This window comes from Emydura macquarii, unplaced genomic scaffold (genome assembly GCF_026122565.2).
Source record: "Emydura macquarii macquarii isolate MOO-44397 ecotype Brisbane River unplaced genomic scaffold, CSIRO-AGI_Emac_v2 contig_2897, whole genome shotgun sequence".
Lineage (NCBI taxonomy): Eukaryota > Metazoa > Chordata > Testudines > Chelidae > Emydura > Emydura macquarii.
In genome coordinates, this window is record NW_027133034.1 from 20,855,385 (window position 1) to 20,882,365 (window position 26,981).

Below are 26,981 nucleotides of genomic sequence, written 5' to 3' on the forward strand. Positions count from 1 at the left end.
CAGTTATAATTAAAGTACTGTAAAAAATGTGGTGGTGTATTTAAATCAGAGTATCACATAACGTTTAATTTCATTCTTCTAAAATGTATGTGTTGGTAAGATGTATAAATTAGCTGGCTAGTTTTGATCGTTAAAGTTATAATCTCTAATATTGTAAGTGCATAGCTAGAATTGTGTCTTAGTGTTATCCACTGGATGAGCCTAATAATGTGGGTTAAAACCTTGAATGACAAGAGATCATGTCTCATGGCTTTGGGATATTTGAGTTGTTCCATGTACATCACTTTTGTATGGGGTACAGGAAAATACGGCATTTCTATGTCTTTGTATTGTCTTCATAAACGTTGTTTTTCTTAAGGAAGTAAAATGCAGTTCCCATTTTGCAAAACTAATTTCCATCCACAAATCAGTCTTCTGTCAGAGGCAAGAAAAACAGTGGCTTTGATTCTTTTTTTTAGTTCATGCTAGTAGTCTAAGGCCTCAGGGAATATTCTTTTAGAACTTCAGTGTTTTGTCTTGTTTAGCATGTCAGATTTTCTATAATTTTTTTATATGCAACATGTGGGATCCATGTAAAAAAACTAAAAGAAAACGCAAGACTGAAATCACCCTATGATATACTAAATACCTATGTACTCTAAAGTTGATACAATTTTAAGCAAACTGATTTAAAAAAAAACAACCTCTCAGCACCATTATAGTAAGTTTGTCTGTTGTTTTCAGGTTGACCCCCTGTTTACAGTGCCTGCACCTCCACCTCCGATTTCCAGCAGTATCACGCCTCAGATTCTGCCTTCCTACTTTTCCTCATCTTCATCCAATATTGCAGCACCAGTTGAACAGCTTTTGGTACGGACTCGTTCAGTGGGTGTAAATACTTGCGAGGTTGGAGTAGTAACAGAACCCGAATGCCTTGGACCCTGTGAGCCTGGGACCAGTGTGAACTTGGAAGGGATTGTGTGGCATGAAACCGAAGAAGGTAAATTGTGTTTGTTTGTTCGTTTTTTCCATTAGGCTTGTATATTAGACAGGCATGTTAGAGGACTTACTCTGTGGTATCTGTCTGAGGTGGTTCGCTATTCAACTCCCGTCAGCTGCAGTGTCTGTCACCATTTTATAAATAAGTTAGTGAGCTGTTCATTTCCTTAAAAACATTATTGTTAAAGTGCTGTGTTAACTGACTTTGTATAAGGTTTAGTGATGTGGTTAACCATTTCCTATCACAGTATTCAGTAAAACATAATATTAAGAAATCATTAGTAGAATAGGGTTTTATTAAAGCACGTGTCTTGAAGGGTATCTATATTATGAGTGTGCTCCTATGAGTGGTACAGGTGAAAACTGCAAAACTGAGCAATTCTGGCACCCAAATATCTTGACCAATATTGCCTGTTTATATAATAGAAGCTATTCCAAAGACCTGTATTAAAATTATTCCCATGTTATGTTATGAATATTATTTGCATTTTGCTTGTTTGAAACATGCTTTAAGGAAAAAACATTTTTGCTCTAAAAGCAATGTTCCATCTGTTGACGAAGTGCTAGCTAAACCAGTCTGATTTCTTCAATATTCTTAGACGGCACTTGGCTATCTAGGAATGCTGTAGAGCTTTGATGAATACGAGATGCTGATTGGCTGGTGATTTAGAATAAAGTAAATAGAGAGAGGATTGTGGTACAATATGCAGATTTTGCCATTTTGATTTCTAAAAGCTCGTTATTAAAATTTGAGCTTCCTGTTGTTAATTATAGAAATACTGTATGTGTACTTCAAATAATTGCAAATTTTGATGTAATAATGACCATAATAATAAGATCTCCCTAATAATGGCTAAGAGCTACTAAAAGATCCTATTGTGAGTATTCTCTCCTGTTTGTTTTGAGGTGTATCAAGTTTGTAATAGTTTTACTTCCTCTGCAGTGAAAACCAGATTATTTATAAAAGTACATAATGAAAGAATACAACAGTGCATCAGTTGATAATAAATCCTGACATCCTTGAGATATATGCACAATGGCATTTGGTCCTTTGCAATGATATATAAGGCTTCACCAAAGTGCTCTACACTGTTCCCTGAAAAATCAATATAGAGAGTCAGATTTACCTGCTTTTATATGCTCTCATCCATCCATCTTTCTCTTTCTGTACGTCTACAACATATTCTTAAGGCAGATTGATCCTTTTAGATTGTTTGTAAAGCACAGTATAAATTCTGTTTTAGAATATCCCAGCAGAGATAACTGTCCTTAGCAGTTCCAATCTTCCCTTTACTGGTCTGCATTAACCAGTGTTGAAATGTTTGGGTGTTAACTGTGGTGACATGAAAGAGCAGTAGCTGTGGCTATGTCTACAGGCCGGCAGTGCAGGATCAATTTTGCGGGTTCGATTGAGTAGCAGTGAAGACTCGCTCAATCGAACCTGGAAGTCAGCTCTGTAAATCCACTCCGGCAAGAAGCGTAGCATTGCATTGACGGGAGGGCATTTCCCATGGGTGCAGCACAGTGGAGATGCCGCGGTAAGTAGATGTTAGGAAGTTGACAGGAAATATGCAAGTTACTGTACGTAGCTTGCATATCTCCCGTCGACTGCCACCGAAATCCGCAGCCAGTGTAGATCAGGACTGTTAATAGTGGTGTTCTTGCTGACTTCTGACCCCCACTGACTTTAAGAAGCCCTCCTTGTTAAAGGTCTGGAATCAGAAATATGGTATTTTATAAAGTTCTAGCACACTTGCAAAGATGACATTCCACCTGCATTCTGTCTGTGCTCACTAGTTTAAAAGCATTTGTTATTTATTAAAAATTAACCCTCGGATATTATTAACCTCTCCCCACCCTGCATAAAACACTCTTCTAAAACAATTGAGGAAGCAATGAAATATGGCTTTAGTGAAATAGTTTTGAATGCCTATGAATCTTAATACCAGTTTACAGGCACTATGTGGCGGGGTCATAGGTGGAAATGACTACATACATAGGATCATTACACAAAATACCATATTCTACATGTTCTGCTGCATTTGTTCTTTGTCAAGGTCACAGGAAGGTTGTAGTTTTATTATTCTTGTTTTTAGGGTAGCCAGTCCAAGGTAAAAACTACATCAGATTTCAGGCAATACTGTGGCTGATCAGAGAGAGAGTTGTTACTACCCTATTTTTCATTTATCCCAGGCCAATCAATTCAGTCAGTATGATTGGAAGATTTCATACATAAGATTATTTTTTCCTCTGAATGTTTCAATCTTAGGATGTGTGGGAAGCAGACTATTGAAGTCTGTCACATTTTATGATGAGGCTTTGTAAGTAAATGTGGCTGTGATTTCACAAATATAGTTTTTACCAGTGTAATGCTGATTATCGTATGGGTATTTCTCAAATAGTCTATGGGTGTTCAGTTTGCACACGTGTACTGTAGGCATTTACTGTTCTCGTCTGCATAATCTCATTGTTTGGCTGGGACTTGGAATGTTTTCAATGTGTTCCTAATTGTTATGGAGGAAAAAGAAGACAGAAGGAACTGGTGGGGCTACTTTCTAGTAGTGGTATGAGGAATAGTTTATAGGCAAGTCAGCTTGGAACTTGGCAGCTGATGTAGATATTTGATGCTAAAATACTATAAACTACCATTTTAGGAACATTAAGAATCTCTGATAAAAAAAAAAGCAGTGTGATTTTGTTTCGTTTGTATCTAACATTGGACCTTTTCTCTTGGGGAAAAAACCTGTTAAAAGTGTGTATTTTTAAATTCAGAAATAACCCTGAATGCTCTAATTAACCTCTGTTAAAATGTTTTTTTCTAAAGAGTGCAGAAATGCATTGTGTTTCTTGTTTCGTACCGCTTGGAAGCAATGAAAATTGCCTAAAAAAAGGGGAAAAACAACTTTCTAAACTGCTTAGAGGTTATTTATTTAAATTTGTTTCTCACAGTTGGTTGCCCTGGGTTATGTCCTGCTTTTGGTCCTGCATCAAGTAGTAGAGTCAGCCGTTAGCTGTGAGAAGTACTTGTCCTGATGATGACTTGTTTGCCTGAAAACGGATCAGGAAGCAGCCATCAGTCACCTTGCTGCCTTTGTGTGCAGAACAAGCTGTCAACATGCGGTGTTTAAGTTCTCACATTGTTAGATTGATATTCTTCCTCTTTGTGGAGTTTGGGTCCAATTTGTTTTTGTCATTAGATAATAAATAATGGAGAAATGAATTGTATTTTTTAAAAGAGTTCTGTTGTCAGCGTTGTCTTGTTCTCTTTATAATTGAGACTTGTTCTCAAATGTAAGCCCTCGGAATTTGAGGTTTGTTTTAGTTTCATAATATTGGTTCTTGTTAGAGATGAAATGGGCTCTGCGAATAGGGAATTGGGTTAAATATTTCTCAGTGTTTATTCTGCAGCCAGTTTTGCCATAACTTTGCAGAAGCATACATAAGGAAAACCAGCAAACAAAACACTTTCCTTCACATACAAACATTCCCAATCTATTAGGGAAGGCTTTTCCTACTTCCCCATCCAACTCTTTTGAGTATACGTACAATTTTGAAAAGATAGTTACTGTACAGAACTAAGATTGAGAATTCCCTTTGCCTTCCCACATGGCTTTGGTTTTACAAAAGTATTTCAAGGGACACAATCAATTTGAAATCTATTAGTTGATACATATGTTTAAAAGTAATTTTACTTCCAGAAATTGTTTTCTGTTCTTTTTTGTGTGCAAGACCCACAGGTGAAAAACTCACAAATACAGAGGAAACTTGACCATGATGAAACAGTGAAACTCACGATACTGAAGTACTGTCAAATGCACAAGTAATCAAATGCACCACAAAAATACATTTTTTAAGTTTTGTTTCTCTGATCTCTTTGTTAGAGGACTCCTAGATGTTACCTGTTAGAACAGTAGACAAAAATTTATACAGAAGTGCAATTGAGTAAACAGTGTCTCCTTAATTTCAGTCATTTCTAAATGTTCAGTGCCAAGTTACTGAATACCGCAAGCTTTCCATGCTCTTCCTTATCAATAATGTGATTCTTGTTTCCAGTTTTCAGTACAAAATTCTTAATTTAGTGAGGGATATATGCGGAGGGTTCTGATGTTTAATGGCAAAGCCTGTACGATCTGTTAGAGAGGGATAATTTTGTTTTTATTATATGTATTATTGTAATGCTTAAGAGCCATTGTGTTAGGTGCTGTACAAACACAAAACAAAGAGACAATCCCTGTCCCAAAGACCTTACAATCTAACTATAAGACAGGCAACAGATGGATACAGACAAACGGGGAGTACCAGGAAAGAATGAGAAATTATTGCCCAAAATAGACAAAACAGACACAAGGTAGGGGAAGCAGCATAACACACAAGCAGAGCGATCAGTGTGGTGGATTCTAACCTCTTGTTAGATAAAAGTGTTTCATGGAGGTGGTAGCCAGGTGGTTATATTTTGCCCGCTTCAGTCAAAGAGCGTGGGCCAAATCCTGCTCAGAATACTCATGTGAATAATCCTGATGACTAAAGTAAGTAGGATTTCAGCCAGTTATGCTTGTGAACAGAAATAGAGTGTCTTGGGAACATTTCTTTAAGAGGCAAAGGTGAGCCCAGGGTAGTCATTGAGTCGAAGAGATGGCATGGAAGAGGGTAGGTAACACATACATTGAGGTGAGAGAGCACTTTTCTGCTTACCTGACAAATATCTCATACATTTCTCTAATTAAAGTGTATGTGTTTAGGAAGGGATATAAACTGTCATGGATCAGGGCATAAACCAAGCTCTAACCAGCAGGGATTAGGAAGAAACTTTCTCAGTTAAAAGATTATTCCATAACAGGAATTTCCATCAGAGTTTCTTGTACTTTACTCTGAAGCATTTGGTGCTAGCTGCAGTTAGAGACAGGAGAGTGGACAAGATGGACCACTGGTGATCTAGCTTGGTCAGTATCTATGTTCCTGTATATTTCATGGATATAACAAATTTGTCTAAAAACCAAATTATGTTATTCCTAGGTCTTAAGCAGAAAGGTAATTGTTTCAGACCAAACCAAATAACAGTTAAGCACACAATTTGGTTTTCAAATTAAACTGGTGCTTTTATTAAGACTTGTCCGAATTGTTTTTATCTGAAATGTAAGTTGTTAAAAAATTGGACCAAACACCGCAACCTTAAAGCATAAACCCTTGGTCTTCACTGGAACCTTTGGGTCATGCTTTTTGCAATACAACATGGAGAATGACTCTTAGCTACTCAGTTCTTGCACTTGTAGCAGGACAGGGGGGTGTTAGATGCGTGGGACAGAGGTGCCTTCAAGCCACCTTTGCATCCCAGTATTCTGGGGCTGCCTGGGGGGCCTGCTCAGCTCCCTATGGAAGTTGAAGCAAAATAATTTACACTGTTTCCCATGACCATCTATGGGCTCTAGGAAGCAGAGAATAATGCTAGTGCAGTACATTGTGGTCATGCTTTATATGTGCCTGCAATTTAACCCCCAGGCCAGAGGTTTGAAACAAGACTAGTGTAGAGCCCTTAAATCATCTCTGCACTGCCTATGGATGCTCCATGTGTCTCAAGAGGCTGTTTCTGTCCACTTTAAGGCCCCATTATGCTTAGGGGCTTTAGTGTAACTGAGAATCGGGTCCATAATTTTCCTTTTTTAATGTAAAACAGCCACAACGTTCACCTGTGTCCAATTTACAGATACTTATTGGCCTCTTCATCGACATTTTAGGGTGTGATATTATAACTCTGCATGCCAAAATTGAGAGCCACGCTGGCCATTTATAAGGCCAAAATTGGTTTCTGTTGTGTGACAACTGATTAATGCAGCTGTTAGCATTACCCCCACTGCTAGTATTTGTTATTGACTAAAAATTAGTGCACACTGTAGACTTAAATAAGTGAAAATAACAGCATAGTTTAAAAACAAGCATCCTTCCATACATGGTATTGTTGATGCAAAACAAAGGTGTTCCATTAACTCAATACAGTATTTTCCAAACTGAATCACTTGTTTGTTGCTATAAAAAGGCATGTTTTTCTTAAATTACCATGTTTATTTTCATCTCTTTTGTTAAAGATGACCTCCATTTTTTCTAAAACTGTGTTTGTGCTCTTTTTTCTTTTGCTTCTTTGTGGTTTATAAAGGAGACCTGAAATGTTTGGTGATGTATTTTTTAAAAAATGTCCTTTCTAAAATTGTTTTTTCTGCTTGAGTTTTTTTAATCTTAGAAATGTCAAGTTGGGTTTTCCCTGGAGTAGCAGAAAGAGCCCTCTGTAGGTCCCAGAGGCAGAGCTGTGTGTATTTTGACCTCTCATAATTTCATTGAAAAAGGTAGGCTGTTGAGTCTTTAACAAAGATGTCCTTTTCCAAAATATTCAATTACTCATTAAAATTAAATTGGTGTTTAAAAACAAAAAAGTCAACACAAATTTTAAGCAGCCAGTTAAAATTCCGTTCTCCTCTCGATTGCCCAGGTTTCAGTCTGTTGAGTCTTGCAATATCATCATGAGGCTATTTCGCTAGTCATGATAGCATTGTACGCGGTAGATAAGACCTGAATATCTAATGAAAAAAATTTTAGAAAGAAAAAAATTATTTGTGCTTCCTGCGCTACCAAGAAGCCAATCCTCCTCATTCCCACCTGTCCCCAAAAACCCAATCCCACACAAGTGCAGTGGGTTTTTTTTTTTTTTATTTTTTTTTTAAACTTAACCAGTCCCCTTTAAAGGAAAGGTATCTAAGAAACATGTGTAGCAACATTATTGCTAAATACAATAAATTCATTTTCATAATATTGCTTTTCATTAGCAAATGCAAAGATGATAATTCTTTTTCAGCCAGTTTATATTAGAGAGAGAAATCCACTTGACATTGTTTAATATGCAGGTTGTGTATCCACACTGCATGTAGATTTGCATAGTGTGTGTTACCCAGTGGCCATCTTGATGATTCATATTGACTGATGCAGATGTAACACTAAGCAGAGCGTAGCCACAGTTTTTACTGACTGTGGTTGAAATAACTGACCAAGAATATCTAAGATGTCAGGGCAGTAAAGGCCAGCTTCTTTAAAGGGAACCAGCAAATGCCACTTTTCACAGCTCAGTGAGAAGATTAACAGCAACTAAGTGGGTATAACCCTAGACAGAGAATGTGAAAAGCTAGCAAATTGCAGACAATACTCACATAAAAACCTGCTTCTTGTGAGACTGCTGCAGTGCAACACTCCCTGCTCTGCTTGTAGAAAATTATTCCTTCTTCAGTCAAACATGGGGGCGGGAAGCGTGCATAGGAAGAGGAAGGAAGGATGATTGAGATTGGAAACATTGGAGCTATTTGAGCATGTAACTGAGCCTGCTCCACCAATGAGGTTATGAACACAGCAGTTCCTTTAAGACCAAGAAGCCAGTCAGTATTCTAAGACAAAATCACACGAGCAGCAGTTTTTTACGAGTGACTCCATTTCAGTATAAAGTACTCACTATATGTTCAATTCATGTTTGTAGCAGGCCATCAGCGAGTGGTGACTGCAAAGCAAGAATATGTTTTTAATGTACATGGGTATTTTTTTAACTAATGAATACCATCAAAGTGAGGCATGAAAACACAGCTGAAATAGCATATGCACCTAGCCTGTTTCAGAGATTAAACAACTTCTTTAAAAATAACTCACTGTCACCACTACCGTACAGTATTTTTGCGAGTGCTTCAACTATCTAGGATCCCTTCAGGAATGTTCATTCTCTTCCGAAATGCATGTTATGCTGTTGGTGTTGGGTTACAGCGTGCAATGGGGGAAGGAGAAACAAATTTGGTTCCACTTATTACAGGAGGTGTACATCTTCACTAATATGAATTAGTACTGTAGATCATACAGACAACACTAGAGAATAGAAACATTTCCTTTTCTTATTGTCTCTGCCCCCCCCCCCCCTTTTTTTTTTTTTGTTTGTTGCCACCTGGCCAAAATCTGCTCTCAGGGTGGGGAGGGGAAAGGAGGGAGAGGAGGGAAGGGAAGGGATAGAGAAAGAGAGTATCAGCTGAAGAAAATTTCAAGGGAAATGGCTTGTCTTGATTTAAACTGAAAAACTGAGTCTATTTTTATTAGTTAGTCTTAGAAGTTAAGGCCAGAAGGAACCACTATATCATCCAGTCTTATATATTGCAGGACACCAACACCATCCCGCTCCCACACATTAAACCCAACAACTGAAATGAGACCAAAGTATTGCAGCCCAGAAGAGATGAGACCATTATGTGACACAGGCAGAGAATTGGAAGGGACATAGGTGCATCAGTGCCAGGGACCCTTGCAATGGCAGAGAAATAATTGAATGAGATATAGCCCGATAATCCTTGCAAGTGACCCACACACTGCAGAGAAAGGAGAAAAACCCCAAGGTCACTGCCATTCTAAATTCCTTTCCGACCCCACATAGGTGTTCAGTTAAACCCCGAGCACGTGAGCAGGAACCAGCCAGCTAAGCACCTGAGAGACAGAGAATGCTCGGTGCCATCTGAAAGCCCGGCCCACCCAACATCCCATCTCCAGCCATGTCCATCCATGATGCTTCAGAAGGAGATAAAGATAACTCTCCCAGATTACACTGGGAGTCAGGAGTGGATGGGGGAGGGAAGAATCCCTTGCTGAGCACTGCCTGTGGCTGGCTGAAATCCTGAAACATGAGCTTTAGAAACAAAAGACATAAACCGGAGGTGAGCTCCAGAGCTGCTGTGTGCTGCCCCCTACTATCACAAGCAACCGCGTTATACTCATAAAGTTAATGTCATAATGGAAACTTTAGTCAAGGTTCAATTCTTTTGTCCCCAAATCCTCTAGATTTGTCAAAAACCGACAACATAAAATCTGATTAGTCCACAGTTCTTGTCAGTATAACTACAATTCTTTCTAATCCTTTGTTCTAAAAAAGCATTAACCATCTTTGAAGGTTTTATTTACATCAAAACTCAGAGGGTTTGTTTGCATTTTCTTTTAATTTCTACCTTGATGCAGATTTTTGAATATCAGACAGATTTCTTTTTAAATGAATGTAAATACAGAAATGAGGAAGTTGTCCTCATGTTTCCAATTCATTAATAGAGAAAAAACATACTTTTCAAACCTTTTTTCCATACAGTGAATGGCTGCCATTCTTTTTAATGGGTGTGAATTATTTGCTAAATAGTCCCTTTTCAAGGAAGGTCAGAGAGAGAGAATGGCAGAGTGCATTGCATTATGTTTTTCTGTATTTAAGTGGTGTGACTAATTCAAATGCAGCTGTAGGATGTATTTTGTTTGTTTTCATTTCACCATAAGTCAATGGTTCTCAAACCGGGGGTCCCAAGCTGCTGGCCGGGTGGCAGGGCTGTGAGTGAGCAGCCCAGACCCCCGGCCAGGTGGCTGGGTTGCCAGCAGCCCTGAATGGGCAGCAGAGCTGTCAGCAGCAGCCTTGACCCCAGCTGGGAGGTGGGCAGGGAGGCTGTGAGAGCCCTGGTTGTGGGGTGGGGTTGCCAGCAGCAGCCCAGATCCTGGCCGGGCGGCAGGAGTGTGAGAGCCCTGGCCAGGTGGGCGCAGGGTTGCCAGCAGGCCTGACCTCTGGCCAGGCACTGGGGTTGCCAGCAGCAGCCCCCACCCCCAGCCTGGCAGGGTTGTGGGAACCCCGACCCTGCAGCCGGGCAGGAGCTCCGACCCCATCCGGGTCAGAAGCCCCAACCTGGCCAGGAGGCAGGTTCTTAGAAGACCCGATCCCAGGTAGTCCTGACCCTGGCTGCTGGTTAGCGCCACAGTTTGTGACCGGTATCAGTTTCTGCAGCCCAGACCACCACCGGTGAGGCTGTGATTGAGCCAGTAGCCCGGCCAGGCGCGGGCTGTGAATGACCTCCCCGCCAGTCCTGCTCTGCATTCAAAGAAGGGGCACCAAATAGAAGTTTGCCCTGGGCGCCATTTTTCCTACGGCCAGCCCTGCGAGTCCTGGACGGAGACAACAACATTACAACATTAGAAGGCTTGATTTGAAGAAGTACTTTATTATTTAAGAGTCAGACACAGGTGCCTACTTTTCCTGAAAATAATGACCGCTTCTACTGTTAAAACATCTAAAAGCTGAAAGTATCTGGAGTCTTACATAAAACACGGTTTTACCGGCATCGTTCGCTCTGGTATTGAACAAACTCAACGCATTATTTGCTGCAAAGTTTTGTCTGCTGAATCGGTGAAACCATGCGAACTGCCGCGACATCTTGAAACTAGACATCCTGAGCATAAAAATAAAAACGTGGATTTTTTTCAAACGCAGAGAAGAAGCAACAAAGAAAGCCAGGCTTTTGATGCAAGATGGAAGTTGTCAACAGCAAACGTCCTCAGCTGTGGAGGCCTCTTATGCTGTGTCGCTACGACTCACCTGTGCCAAAACGCCACATGCAGTAGGTGAGGAGCTCATTCTGCCAGCGTGCAAGGATATTGTGTCACTTATGCTTGGCAATGATACTGCCCAAAAGCTTAATATTCTTTCCATGTCGAATGATACCGTGAAACGCAAAATATGTGAGATGTCGGAAGATATCAAAAACAAGTTGTGCACAAAATTAAAGATTCTGCTTTCAGCATGTTCAGCCTGCAACTTGATGAAACTACTGATGTTACTAACTGTGCACAATTGATAGCGTTCGTACGGTATGTTAATGCTGGGGATGTTAAGGATGAGTTCTTATTCTGTGAACAACTTGAAACAACCGCAACAGCATAGGCCATTTTCAATAAGGTAAATGCCTTTTTTTGAAAGCAATGGCATTGAGTGGAAAAATCTTTGGTATCTGTACCGGCAGTGCTCCAGCTATGATGGGTGCACGGTCTGGCTTTCAGCAAAAGGTAAAGTGCGTGTCACCTACTGTGATTGTCACTCATTGTGGAATCCATCGTCAAGTCCTAGCTGCAAAAGACATTGCCCATGTGCCTGAACACTGTGATGGATGTTGTTATACAAGCAGTGAACTACATTAAAGTGCATGTTCTGAATAGTCGTCTCTTTCAAGAGCTCTGCAATGAAATGGGTGGTGAATACGAAGTTCTGCTTTTCCACACTCAAGTCTGATGGCTTTCTAGAGGACATGCATTAAAGTGTGTTTTTATACTCTGAAGAGATGGCAGAGTTATTCCTGTGAAACAAACAAGAGCTGAACAAAAAGTTCAGTGTCAAGAAATGGCTTCTCTGCTTGGCATACCTAGTTGATATCTTTGATAGCCTTAATGACCTCAATCTGTCACTTCAGAGAAAACATTCAACATTAATAGACCTGACTAATAAAATCAGAGCAAAGTTGAATCTGTGGTGCAGGAAGTTGGACACAGACAGATATGGCACTTTCCTCATTCAGCGAGGAGGAGGAAGTCATTGATAGTGCTCTCGGATCAGCTATCAGCGAACATCTGAGAGCCCTTCACGAAGAGTTCTCACACTACTTCCCAGCGCTATCAGAAGCACTTCATTCCTTGGTGAAGAACCCTTTTAGTGTGACAGTAGAGTAGTTACCTACTGAGGATATTCACGCAAAGGAGCAGTTTATCGACATGATCAATGATGATGAAGTGAAAGCAAAATTCACGCAGCTGCCTCCAAACCAGTTCTGGTGCTCAGTTGCAAGTGGTGACTGAAATGGCCCTGAGAGTCCTGCTATTTCCCACTACCTATGAATGCGAGAGTGGATTCTCCAGCCTTCTCACAATAAAGACAAAATCTTAAAACTGGCTTGATGTGAAGGAATGACATCACATGCACCCTTTCTTAAAAAAACGCCAAGAATAAAACTTCTTGTGTCAAATAAACAGCATCATCCACCTCACTGATTTTTGCTGCTTCTGGTGATTAATTGCTGTCAAGTATTAAAGTACAAAAAATTAACTTATGCTTATAACAATAATTCGATAAAAATGTGTTTTAGTCCTAATTTAAAAGCAGCGAGAAAAGGTAAATTCATTTTAAGCAATAGCGTTTAAATTTAGCATTGAACATAGTGTTAAATATAAAAAATGTTTTTTCATTTCTAAGGGGGGGTCGCACTTAGAGGCTTGCTCTGTGAAGGGGGTCACCGATACAAAAAGTTTGAGAACCACTGCCATAAGTTGTACAAAAAAGGGAGACTTTATCAGTAGCATGAAGATCTCCATTCACAAAATTGAGCTGAAGCTAATTGTCAGTAGATAGTGATTCCACATCTTGTGCTTAATATTGAAACAATAGTTACAAGCAAGGACAATTCCAGAAAAATCTTCAGTTAATCTGGGGTTTAAAATTCACTTTAAAATTTCTTCTCTTAGATAGGACAATGTTGCATTAGAGTTTACTGCTTGCTTGTTTGCTTTTCCTTACTGGGATTGACTCTACCACCAGACTTGTTCATATGCTTTTGTCTAAGGGGTCTATTCCATTCAAATAGAGCTTGCCTTTGCAGACCTCTGAAGCCTGCAGCTGTACGTCCTCCATTTGGAGAGCCTAGAAATATAAAGGAGAATCTCAGATTTAATTAAGAGTATGTTTTCCAAACTCTTTTCCTTGCGAGGATGTAATCTGATGTAAACCTATGGTAGATTTGAAATATTGTCATTGATTTTTTTCATAAAATAAGTTAGTTCACAAATTATTTTCCCAGACTGGCCTCTGGAGTCCAGAAGAATCATGGCTCAGGGCCCTTGCATTTTTTAAAAGAAGAGTCCAGACATGGGCGGCAGGTATAATAGGCCACAGAAGGCTAAGCCTCCCCTGGCACAGCTGCTGCTAACCAGCTGCCGAACACCTGAGCCGTGGTGGCCCTGCCTCTTCCCGTCCCTGCTCCACTCCTTCCCCAAGACCCCCACCACTGCCTGGCTGCTTCTCTCCTCCACTCCAACGTCCCTCTCCAGTAGTCCTTGACACTCGCTGTGTGCATCCCTCCTTTCCTCCAGCACCATCCCCCGTGAGACCTTCCCCGCCCACTGCATCACTCCTCATCTCCTGCACCCACGGGACCCCTCCGCTTGCCGTGTCCCTCACCTCCTCCTCCACAAGACCCTTGCCGCTCGCCAGGTCCCTCCTCACTCCTTCCACCCCTGCAAGACCCAGCCACTCTCTGCGTCCCTCCAGTGGTGGAGGGGGGCAAAGTAGGGTTGGGGCTGGGGTGGAGTGTGAGTGGGACAGCAGGTGGGAGAAGCAGGACCAGGAGCTAGCCTCCAGCTTCACCCATCGCACAGATCAGTTCACATCTGCAGGGAGCAGTTTTGCTCAAGCTACTGCTGGTGGCACTGGAGCTTCTACAAGTTTCCTCTGTCTGCACGTAAGCCAGCTTTTCTCCAGGAGGCCTTTGAATTGCAGGCTACTTCTATTTAGGTGCTAAAATATAGACCTGCACACTTAACTTTGTGTGCCCAATTTGCCTGGTCTTTCTTTAATGTATGAACGGGATACACCAGCCTCTCAGGAGTGTTCACAGCCCCAGAAACTTACCTTATTTGGGCAGCTGTCCCTTGCTAAACTTTCTGAAAGTTGACAACTGTGCACAGACCCCAGCACTTATTGTGTAACAAGAAGCTAGTGACGATGGGAGAGGAATATCCTCTTTTTCCAGTGTTTCAACAGTTTGTTTGCAACCACACTGACTAGCCAAGATTTGTTACAAACCATATTAGCTGGAACAAAGTTTAAACATGGTTCCTTAATCAGTCCCAGTGTGGAAAGAGCCAAAGGGAGCAAAATAGGCTTCCCCACAAATGCTGTCACAAGTCTGAGAGCATCAGCTTTTCCCAATCCCAATAGGAGCCTTCCACATCACACGGAGTACTTTCCACCACACTGGCCCATTTGCAAATTTCCTATGGACACCTGCAGCAAAACTCTCACCTCTCACTTGACAGTAGAGAGGGTCTCATCAGCCTATCATTTCACCTCAGCACACTGCATGTCTTCGCAGCACAAGCTGCTCCAATTGATATATTTAACATTTTCTTTCCCCAGAAGATGCAAGTTCTGAAAGGCCCCTCCACCCTCTGTTTTGTTAGACTGAGATATGTTTCAGTGAGTTGCCGCATGATAAAGCAGTGGGCTCCAGCATGACGGCTAACCCATGTTTTGAATGACTATGCTATCTTACTGCTAACGCTTCTCTATTAACAATAGAAATGAGTTAGTGAAATATTTCAGTCATTTTTTTCCTGATTTCAGCCTGGAGGTTTTGCTACAGGAATAGACCGTTTTTTTTCTTGAGATAGAGATTAAAGTAAAAGGTAGCAAATGATTATTAGTCACAGAGGTTTGGATTTTTCCACTGATGGTGTATTTTTGTGAAACAGGAAACTAAGTTAACCCATTTTTTCATTCTTATCTTAATTCTACCAGACCAAGTGTCCTTATTAAATTAGTAGGCGCTTTTTTTCAGAGGAGGGAGGAATTCCCAGCCTGGTGCTGCTCCAGGGGTGAAGGTGATGATTGGGTTACAAACTGTTCTGTTGGTCTAGACACAAAATGACAGGAAATAAGCTAGAGAAAATGTTTTTGTATCCCTAAAGCGTTATCTGAGAGGAGCACAGTTAGTAATGTCGTTGTGAAAAGCAGCCTCCATTTGGACAGACAGCTTGATGCAGGCAAAGCTGCTAATTTGTTTTCAGCTTCAAGGAGATTTAGAGTCTTTGCATCCTTGGCAGTAGCATAGAGTGTAATTGTTTTCCTGCTCCTTAATCTTCAGTCTAGTTGCATTGGATTAGTGTAGCTAGGAAAGACTGGAATGTTTACTGAATTTGCTGTACCAGAGTCGTCGTCCTGAAAGACATGGAGAAGTTATACAGGGACTATTCTGACTTTATGGTATATGATGAAAACACACTTAGCTTGTGTCTAATAACAAAACCACACACAGAAACAAAAGGAAAATTAAGTCGCTGGATATGGAGAGGTATCACTTGTGCTGGTGACATTACTTATGGTTAGCTATATCCCAGGAGGTTTGTTCGTACTCCATTATTGACAGTGTGGCATGGTTTGTAGACAGCAAGTGTTTACATTTTTAGAATTTGTGCTATTACATACCATTGGTCACCATTTAGCTACACTCACCAAAACTAGTCTTCAGAAAAGGAACACTGCATATCTTTGAGCAATTAAGTTGTTTAGTCAGTCCAGTGGTAAAGCTTGGGTCAGCCTTGAAGGGTAAATTTCATTGCTGAGCAGCATACTTGGCTATGAATGAATGCATTAATAATTCTTGCTTTGAACCTTAAGATGCACAATAGACACAATAACTCTTGAGTTGAACTTTACAAGCAGAAGGGGCTGATTTATGGGCAGCTGTTGAAAATGCTTCTAGGGCAAATTATTTTTTAATCTATGAATTAAGAACCTGTAGTAAATTAATTACTGTATATTGGTGGAGTGCTAAGTTGCCTGCAGCTACACAAGACTTTATTTTTAATCTATAAATTAAAAACCTGTAGTAAATTAAATAATGTATATTGGTGCAGTAAATTACTATGAATTGATAATAACTTTCAGTTTGCTAGCAGAGGGATCAAGATAAGACTGTTTCCTGATCCGTGGTAGCTTCTTGGCTCAGTGCCTTTTTAATGTTGGGGGAAGGGAACAGTTTTTCTTTCTATTCATTGCTGAGCTGATTTTCCTAACTTTTTCAGTACTAAAAGATTAATTGATCATCATAAGGCATTCTGTTTTATTAAAGTTATATCATGGAATCTGTTTTCTAAGGAGTTCTGCTGAGAATTAGTTGCAGAAAAAGCGATTTTGCTTGTATTTTACAATAGTTAACAGGCCAAGCAGATGGGAAAGCAGACCTGAAATAGTTTTGTTGGCTGCCTGCCACCATTCTATGACTTTTGATTTGTATGGATATGTAACAGTTTTATTCTTCTCTTTTTGGAAGTGTATGCGTGTAAGTCTTGGGAAAATTAATCCTTGGTTTCCTGTGAAATGTGCACTTGTAAAACAAATGTTGTACCAATGTGCCATGCAGAACTTGCATTGTGTCAATTAGGAGGCGTGACATCAGCGAATTCCATAAGCTGTCAAAGGCTAGAGTAGTTTTCAAAAGCATCAACCGTTCATGGTTTTTTCAGAAAAGAAATACAAAAATGACAGCATTCGGAGCTATAGTTCACCACAGTTTTATTGTTTGAGTCTCCTCCTCAAAAGGGTTGGGATCATTGTTTTTGCCATAAACATGACATCATTCTAGTTGACCATCAGTATTTTATGAATATAAAATAAAATAAAATATTTAAATTTGTAAAATTGGCACAACTTGCAAGAGTGACACTCATGAAAGTTTGGGGTGAGTAAGAAGATGATGAGCTAGAGATGAGCAAGAGTGTGGTTGTTAATGAATCCAACTTTATCCTCCCAAAACCATTTTGAAAGGCAATAAACATTTGATAACTAAGGTATCAGGATAACTGAGGATGAAATTGCCACTAAGTACAAGCCAAGAGCATTACATTTTAACACTAAAATATGCTAGGAATTTAGCATATGACAGATACCTTGGGTCATAGTTCCTTTCTGTAGTTTTTTCCCCCTGGAAATCTAAAGCACTCAGATTCTCACCGTTCAGCATTTGAATCTTTGAGATCAAAAGGCCCTTCCTTCAAAGAGCTTCATGTTGTTATTTAAATGGTAATTGGCTCTATCCTCAGCTTGACTACGAGTATTTTAAATTTAGCAGCTTTTGGACTTTCATTATTTCAGTTTTGTGTTTCTAATAGAGAGGGTGATTTGGGAACTGACAAAGACTAATTGCGAATTTGGAGCCAGTTACTTGTGGTAGGAGTTGACAGCTTTTTGGGAAGGCACACAAGTTCTTTGAGAAACATGTGTTTTTAAGTAAATGATTCTGCTTTTGTAATCGTCTGTCTCTCCTTTACTATAAAGTTTCACATCTGGAGTAGTTTTCTCTCAGACACTGAATGTTTTTTACGTTGTGGACTGTATGGTAAGCACAAACCACAGAACTTGATCAGTTCACTCGCCTTAAAACATTTAGTTTAATATAATAATCTCTGGAGAGGTAAAATCTGGACCACAGAACTTTGAATCTGGTTCAGATTGACAATGTTTAGATAATAATCATTTGTCAGTGTTTTCTACTGTAATCCCCAATACTTGTGGGGGGAAAGATGATAGTCCCATATTTTCAGAAGACAGATATAGCAGGATATTGACTCATTATTTCTCCATCCGGACTTTGTTGAATTAGACTTCCATCTCACTGTGCTGTCAGGACCATTATGTTCAATTGCCTGCTTTGTGTGAAGAAGAAACCAAGAGCTGTTACAGAGAATATTTGTTTGCCAGGAGAGGCTAAAATGTTTTCGTTAGCAAACACATTGACAAAATAAAAGCAGGTAAAAATTGATCTTGCTGAGCGTTGAAGGGGGAGTAAAAAATTGGTCATGTTTCCTGTGTCTAGCAGTTCAGTACTCGTTATTTAAAAAAAATGTGATTAATAAGGAAACAGATGCCTGCATTTAGGATTAAAATGTCTGTCTCCACACTAAAATGTTAAACGAAACCCCAAAGATTGGGTCAGACAGACAAAAAAACAAATGTATGTTGTAAATTCAAGCAGAGAGAAAGGGTGGGGATGTGAGAGAAAGGGTGGGGATGATTATGGATCCTAGAAAGGTGGTTTAGCATCAGTGTGTTGGGTGTCTCCACAGTTTCTTAATAATCTTAGTTGCATCTGCCCATTCATGTGTTTACTCTATGTTGGGTTTAGATTGCCCAACAGATCTAACCTGCAGCTTTTTTCCTTCATTTCCCCCTCCCTCAAATCTACAGTCATGTGTACTCATGTTTTTGCTTTCCATTCACGGAGGTATCCAGCTGGGAAAATATAGTGTGTACAATACTCTCTGCCTTCAACTGACATTTCTCATAAATTGCAACAGAAACACTGCTATCTGCAGCTTAATAGCAGGTAGAATACAGCTCTACATATCAAGTCTCAGCAGGATACAGAAACTATGGTTACCAAATTTCCAAAGAGAAAGCGAGTGTGGGAGGGAAGTTTCTATATAAGAATAACTGAAAAAACATTGAAAACGGATTCACTGAAAGCTGCCTTTTAGAAAGGGCTTAGAGGGGCTGATTCAGTGGTTGCAACACTCTCACTTTTTGCTGAATTGTTATTTTTTAAGACCTCACAAGAGGGTTTTGTGGTTAAGCAGTCTTTCCTCTTCTGTCCTTTAAAGGAAAAGCTCTTTGATAAACTCAGTGAGAAAGGGTAATGGTTAACTGCATTTCTAATATGGGGTGATTATGGTGAAGACAGAAGTTACACTCGGGCTCAGCCAGAGATGCACACCTGCAGGAAACATACTTTGGTGGAGAGGTGACTAGTAAATGTCTAGTAAATCTCTCTGCCTCTAGTAGGCTTTAATTAGATAATCATCATACCATGATCTGTTTAGACCCTGGTCTTCTGTAATCAAACAAGATGACGGAAAGCACTGTGGTAGAAGAGTATCAAGAATTATCACAATATTTAAAGTGCATGTTAAAATATGAAGTTGTAAATCTGCTTTTCATATATTTCTTTTGCAAAGCGCTCACTACCATGTGACGGCAATAAAAATAAAATAAAAAAGTTCATTTAGATCTAGATGAATTTTCTGAACTAAGAAGGCCATGAGGAAAACTGAAGGTGATTTACTCCACTTCCTTTTGTCATACAAGGATTTACTGTGACGTTAGTGAAAAGTTCCAGAGGGGTAGCCGTGTTAGTCTGTATACAGCAAAAACAATGAGAGTCTTGTAGCACCTTAAAGACTAACAAATTCCTGCGGGCATAAGCTTTCGTGAGCTGCAACCCACTTTGTCAGATGCATGAAATGGAAATCACAGATAGGGTGTGTATATATATACATCCAAGGGCAAGAAACAACAATGCGGAGGGCAAGTGCTAACAAAGTCAGTTCAGTTCAGTTCAGTAGATGAGGCCTATTCACAACCGTTGATTAGAAGGTGAGAATGTGTGAACAGTGACAATTACACGTACTCATTAATTTTTCTTTTTTTAGACCTAAAACTAGTCATACTTAAAACAACAGGGGGGTGCATGCATGTAAGAATGATACTATTGTGAATTAAATAGAGTGGGAAAGATATGGCTAAAAATTCTGAATAGATTAATGTGGACCACAAATTACAACAAAGGATTTCCCTTATGTCAGTCACGTTGATAGAAGGTAATAAATGTAGAAATGCATTTACGAGATTTTTGTCCCCACACTAATTGCCATGGTGACTTCTTCCTGAGGGCCATCTTTTTGTCCAGTGTACTTAAAAACAATTAAAAGGTAGAATAATGAATTTGTGCTTTCCCATCACTTCCCTCTTTTTCTGTAAGTCCCAGCAGAATCCAAATGGAGTGATCTGTTTTATGTTAGGTACAGGCATCTTGTTCAGCTGAATACTAGTGTGCAGTTGGCTTGATATTTAGTAGTCGTCCTAGAGGGTGTGACAAGTTTGGCATATAATACTTAAAGCCAGGTGTAAAGAGGCAAATGACTGCCTAAAATCAGAGCTTGAAAATTATACTAGGTACTTAACTAGTCAGAGGATCTACCCTACTAGCTAATAGCTGATAGGAAAAATTAAGACCCTACTTTCTATGGGCAGCACACTGATGAATAGCCCAGCTGTCCTCTCCCTGTAGCTATTGGGAAGGGAAAGCATACTAGTATTTCTACTAGGTTGCTGTGCCTGGACCCCGCTTGGGCCTCCATCTTTCAGACCAGCATTTAGTCAGTAATTTTGAAGAACACTTCCCCAGTAATGCACCCTTCTCAGTAAAGTAAAATAAGCTTTTCGAGTTTTGTTATAAATGGCAGGGGAAGGCAGAGCTGTAGCCCATATTAAAATCCAAGAAATGAACTGCTGATTCTGAGCAAAGCACATAAATAATGCTAATCTAGGCTCAGTGAAGATGGTTGTTAGTTTTCATTTGGCAGGATGAGTGGAATTTATTGTTGTTCTCCTTTAGCTCATTAGACTATCTCCAACTGGATATTTTTGGAAAGTAAGCTTTTATTAGTGGTTACCTGTTCTTTTAGCGGTGTTGGCTGCATTTTGAGTCTTGACTGGACAGAAGAAAACATTTCCCTCCAAGGTCTCAAAGATGTAACCAAGTATGTTTTATTTAGGTCAGTCATATGGAGAGGTTTTTATGTCCTCCAGCACTTTCCATTCCTCTTGCTCCTTCCCAGTTATTTCCTGTCTCATGTCAAGGCAGCACATGGTGGGATATTCTTAATCACCATTTTGTTTTCTCTTGGTGTTACTTTCTCCAAGTTCCAGCACCATGGAGAGAGAGAAGAATGAAACATATTCTGTGCAGCAATACTCTCTTCCTTTCATTCCTTTTGGTTCCTTCTGCTGTCATTCGTTGCATCCACCATCAGGATCAAAGAAGCAGCAACTGAATGAGTAGTCTTTTCTGGAAGACCTATCTCAAATGCAAATCTTGAGGCAAACATCCTTCCAGATACCTTAAAAACCAGCATTAATCTGTCTGTCAATCATAGTATTTCTGAGGCATGAAGAACTATGGTATCTAAGCACCGAGAATTAGTGACAAGAAGAATTCCTTTGCTCATAAAGTTTGACTGCCGTGGGCCATGGATGTCCATTGTCTGGATTAGTCAGGTTAAAATTGTTGGCATGACTTTCTGGGTTGGTACACCACATAATCACGCATCCAGAAACTGACCCATAGCTTGTCAGGAAGTGGTCTCCATGCACCTTTACTTCCTCTCCCATCCCAAAAAATTTATGTGCAAACTCACTGCCAAGGTATCTATTTCTTTCTCCAGAATCTCTGTCAACAGAAAGAAGAAGTTTCCTCTGAGCCAGCACAGAAACCCCTACCCCTGTAGAAATGTTTTCTTTTTAGGAATTGGAGTGATTTATTAATCTATCCAAAAGCCTGAAGAGATCAACAGCCTGACTTTCCCTTGGATTTAAATATGCTTCTAATATATCCAGTAGACAGGAAAAAGGGTGAGGTATAGTTAGAAAAAATTTTGAGTAAGGGGCAGGTCATTTTCAATACATATCAGAGAAGCTACTGAATAGATATCTGAAATCCAAAGGAATTTGGAAGGTTCTGTCTAAAATGTCTTTGCCATCAGTTACCTTGATACATATCCCACTTTGACTGAGTCAAGTCATCTTGGAATCAGGGCCTCTAATTCAGGAAGCTCTGGCATGACTCTCAAAGTCCCTGGATCTGTCCAATGGGATGACTTTGTTAGTGCTGTGAATGATCATATTCCTGTTCAGTCTCCATAGTTTTCAGGAAATAGTTATAAACAAGCGGGCTCTTTCTGTGCAAAGCAAAAGATATGTGGAGGTCCCTGAATTCCCTCTTGCACCAAAAGTGGTCATTTCTCACATTCTTCTAAAGAAAGGTATCCCAAGAATGAGACTCCTCCTGTTTTGTGGTTCCCAAAATAATTGGAGTGAATTAGAAAGGCTCAAATGTTTGAAATGGTAAAATCAGTGAAATAGCTAAAATTTGGAGACATTCTGGACTACCTTGAAGGCTACATGCCTGAGAGAAATACCTAGCACCTATTGGTTTGAATGCCTCTTGCCTTTACATCCCAGTTGCCCAGGATCATCAATCCTTCCTGAGATTAGATTTTTCCTTCTGTCAGTTGCACTACACCGACCTGCTCTTTATGGTGGTTTCAACACACTTTCCAAGAGATGTGAGACCTTATCTTCTGGAAAACAAAATCATCTTGAAAAAATCATCACAGGATGGACATCATCATTAAAGAAAACCAGATTGGGTCAGGACCTTGATAGAGGGAGAATGCACCTGGTGGGAAGACAGCTTCACCTTTATCAAATCCCTAATAAGGCAGACAGTTTTGCAGGTCTAATGAGTCAAAATCAAACTATTATCCATCAGGGCTCTGCTTGTTCCAGGATATCTAAACCACTAAACAGACTCAGTAAGAAAAAAAAGATAAATTCAGGTGACTGGAGCATAGTTTCAACATAATTTCCTCACAGTGAAGGAAAATGAGTTTGCAACCAAAGGAAAGTAATAAACAGATCAGTTTTGCAGCTAATACTCAGAACAGGGGGTCTTTGCTCAAGATATGTTTTCCATAGTGTCACTCAATTTTCCTAAGTCTTCTCACTCTTTTAATCTGAACAATGATAAAAGTGGCAACATTCAACCATACTCCACTTAGCCTGACTTGCCAAAGTGGCCAAGAAGAGCTTGGTTTGTGGATTTTCATTCTCCAAGGGAAATCGAATTCCTCTTTGTGCCCCCACCCAACTCGTTTGGTTTCTAATCCTATTCACCCACCTGCAGTCATTACTTTTCTCTGCCTAGTTCACAGAGGGTTTCTGTCAAGAAAGATGGTTTATGATAATCATAGATACCATCCATGCTAGAGTCCCACAAAAGGGCACCTCATGAGGGTCTGCACTAGCTTCATAGTGTAGTGTTTAAAAAAAAAATGGTGGGCTAGGAAATTCCAAATCACCTCTATCAAATTTTCTACTCCAGATCAATTAAAATCTAGATCATTAAGTTTAGTGATTGTTCTGGTAGCCAACATAAATGTTTTCAGACCCTCAATAAAAGTAGGTCATTCTCCCCTGTAAGTCTACAATTCTTTGTTTCCCTTAGAGCATTCTGAACCCCCTTCTGAACTCCTTTAACTCAGTTATTTTAAAGGCTTTTTTACCTCCTCCAAGTAGCCTTCATAGTGGCTATCACATCAGAATATCTCTCATTTTCCAATAAAGAAAGTGATTCTTTGCACATTTTCTTCCTGCTCCCTCTCATCTAAACCAGAATAATTCTCTTCCTAACTTTTGTGAAATTTTAAAAACAGACATGGAAAACTCTTTGCATTTTCTCAGATCGCTTAAAATTTACCTGATGGCTTCACTTACAATACACTCTTCTGCCTTTGTCAAGGGGAAGACTCTAGCAAAGAAACAGAGCCTCTCATTTGAATGAGAATAAATGAATGTATAAATGCTAAAGGAATAAAATAATGAATCCAAAAGATCATCAGTCATAAATCTCATGCACAGAAAAACCAGGGGCTAACTTTGAGTGCTCCCTGGGTGAGGAGTGAGGCTTCTGCTGAAGAACTGAGATAGGCAGCCAACTTGCACACCTCTCTTAAGCACTACCGATTTCTTGTCCTGGCCTGGTCAGTACTGGATTTGGTTATCTAATGTTCAGAGATGTGGTCTATTAATTGAGACCTAAGGGACAGATGGGGGTCTGACCATTTCACAAATGGCTCACTCTAAATCTTGTGCCTTCTGTTCTTCCCTGTAAGCTCTGATTTTGTGTGGTTCCCTGTCCCCATTCTTATTGTTTATTAGGGATTGCTATCCAGGTCCCCATAGTATGCCCTTTTAGCAACCAAGTTACAGAGGAAACAAGTTACTGTATTGCTTACTGGCTAATTCTTATTCTGTGATTCAGTAGCTTCAGAATAGTCATCTAAGCAGTCTTGTTTGCTGAAACACTCACAGAGGATGCTTTCGATAAGTTAAGTCAGACATGATAGGTGTACGCTTTACGATTTTTTGGCAGCTATAGGAGGACAAAGATGAAGGAGAGGGTGCAAAAGTCTCTTCTTGAGATTAGCTACCACCAGTAACTACATTGACAAGGAGGGAGAAATGTGTTTTGCTCATCTTATTGTTAAGAATAATAGTTTCCTTATGAGCTTGATATATCACTCTGCGTTGGATGAAAGAGAGCTACACATGAGATATGTGGATGATTCTATATAGCATAATGATGGCATCATCTCCCTTGCTTCCTTCATGACAGAAACCATTAGCTGCAGTGGATTAGCTGCTGTCTGAGTGGAAGTTGTTCTGACAAAAATGATCATGTAGGGAGTGAACTGCAATTTTATATTTGGAGAGAAGTCAGAAAATGAATGCATCATGGGATTTTGCAGTGACAGAACAAATCATGGTTTGTCAAAAGCAACTTTCCTCATGTGGTCAGGGAAAACTTAAATGACAATAAAACATGCACTAAAGAGTTACACTTAATCTGTCTGAAGTGTTTACCATTTCTTGTACCTACCCAAACATAATGCATTTTTTCTGATGCTCCTTTCCTTGAATCTCAAAAATTGAAAATATATAGGCAGAACTTTTAGAATTCCAAACAGCTGTCTAGAAATAGAGATTGTGGTATCATGATCTTATTAAACTTATCTCAGTTTAAAAATGATTTCAGTCTTTTAAAGATAATTAGACTGAATTACTATTAATTCAGAAATTCATTCAGAAATATCACCAAGTGTAAGAAGGAGAAATGTAGATACTACCTCACCATACTCTAAGAAACTTTGAAAGTGGGGAATGGAAAATGAGAATTTAGTTTTTGAGGGCTGTTGATCTCAGTGTTTTCTATATCTATCTAGTAAAGGCACTTTCTAGTGTAAAACTGAGTTAGTGTGAAGAAAGTTTGTGGGAGGAAAATTCTCTTTGTCAATGTATGTGACAAGGAAGTGAAACAAAACTCAGCATATACAACAAAACTTTGTATCTCTTCATAACATTATTGATATAGAAATTAAATGTTTTCTTAGTGTTTTAAGTGCCGGCAAAAGAGGAAGCTCGCCTGTATTCAAAAGTAGCTTTTTTTTTTCCTGTTAAAAGAGGCAGCAATTAGCAGCAGAGATATTTAATATCAGGCAGGTCTACTATGTTAAAGCAACACATTGTTTTGGATTTCTGAAGTTAATTCCTTCTTCTAGCTTCTTGGATTAGTGGTAAACTGTGAAGTAAGAAAAATAAAATAAAATAAACATTTTACATTTCAGTTTGTGCTAAGAATGTCACTGTGGAGACTCAGTTATGTTAAAGACAAGAGCTGTATTTGCACATTTCCAATAGCACTTCAGAGCCTTATCCTCACTAGGGTATTGCCATGTTTGCTGAAGCAATTTTAAACAGTGATATGCATTAATATGCAAAATATGCATATTAAACAAGATCATTGTGGATGGGGCATAACCAAGTTTAAACTATGTTTTAAAAATGTGTTCTAGAGCTGGTTGAATTTAACAGTATTATCCTTAGCATAATTAAACTGACTTAAAACCTACCGAACATGCACATTTTGTCCCTTAGTGTAGACAAGCCTAATTTTAACTGAAAGCTGGATGACTTGTGTGTGCCTTGAAAAACTGCAATATGTAAACAGAGTCCTGAAATGTCACCTAGGTTTTTCTCTGTTTTACAGTAGTGAATGTGTTGGATGGGATTTGCATCTCTGAACAATAAGTTCAATACTTTTAAATCTCCTTGAAATCAATTTCTGGTGATCACACATGCAGATTGAAAACCATGGCTTTAAGATTTACATTCTGCAAATAAAATTTACGTTCCTTGTAAGGCAAAGAATGCTGTCATTTCATGCTTCCTAACCTTCATTGTCTATTTCCCTTTGGTACACAGAAGCACACGTGTGCACACACACAGACATGCACATTATTGAGGAATAGCTTTCTGCTCTGTCGACTTTGTTTTAAAAAAGCCCTGTTTTCTTTATTGCCTTTATCTATTACATCTGTAAAATTTATTTAAGCAATGACAAATCTCTCTTTTGGGCCCAGAGTCTAAGAGAATAACTACTGTCAGGCTGTTGGAAAGAGATTTGTTGGATATGACTGTTCATTAAATTGCAAAGAGCTGTGGGTGAGGCTAACTGTCTGGAGCTGCTGTGGGTAGGTGGGTTATGGGCTGTACTTAGTGCATATACATCAGCTGAGAGACAAATGTGCCTCATCAGTTTCTTCTTGTTTTGTTACACTAAAACAAGTGTTTATTTTGGAAAGATCAGCAAAACAAAATTTGCATTCCTCCAACTTGTATGCTGTTTGCTTTATGGAACACCCATGAAAACACAGCATTCATACTGAATGCAACAGCATTATCTCTCAGCTGAAAATTG

The 26,981-nt window shown here is 39.5% G+C and overlaps 1 protein-coding gene across 6 annotated transcripts in view; it reads left to right on the forward strand.

The window, feature by feature from the left end:
• The window catches only part of ZNF608 (zinc finger protein 608), a 110,191-nt gene that overhangs the window by 50,271 nt on the left and 32,939 nt on the right, over nucleotides 1-26,981 (forward strand). For all 6 annotated transcript variants that reach the window (XM_067569119.1, XM_067569121.1, XM_067569122.1 and 3 more), the window contains one exon: nucleotides 724-979. In XM_067569119.1, the coding sequence (XP_067425220.1) occupies nucleotides 724-979 (256 nt within the window). The remainder of the gene's footprint in view (nucleotides 1-723; nucleotides 980-26,981) is intronic.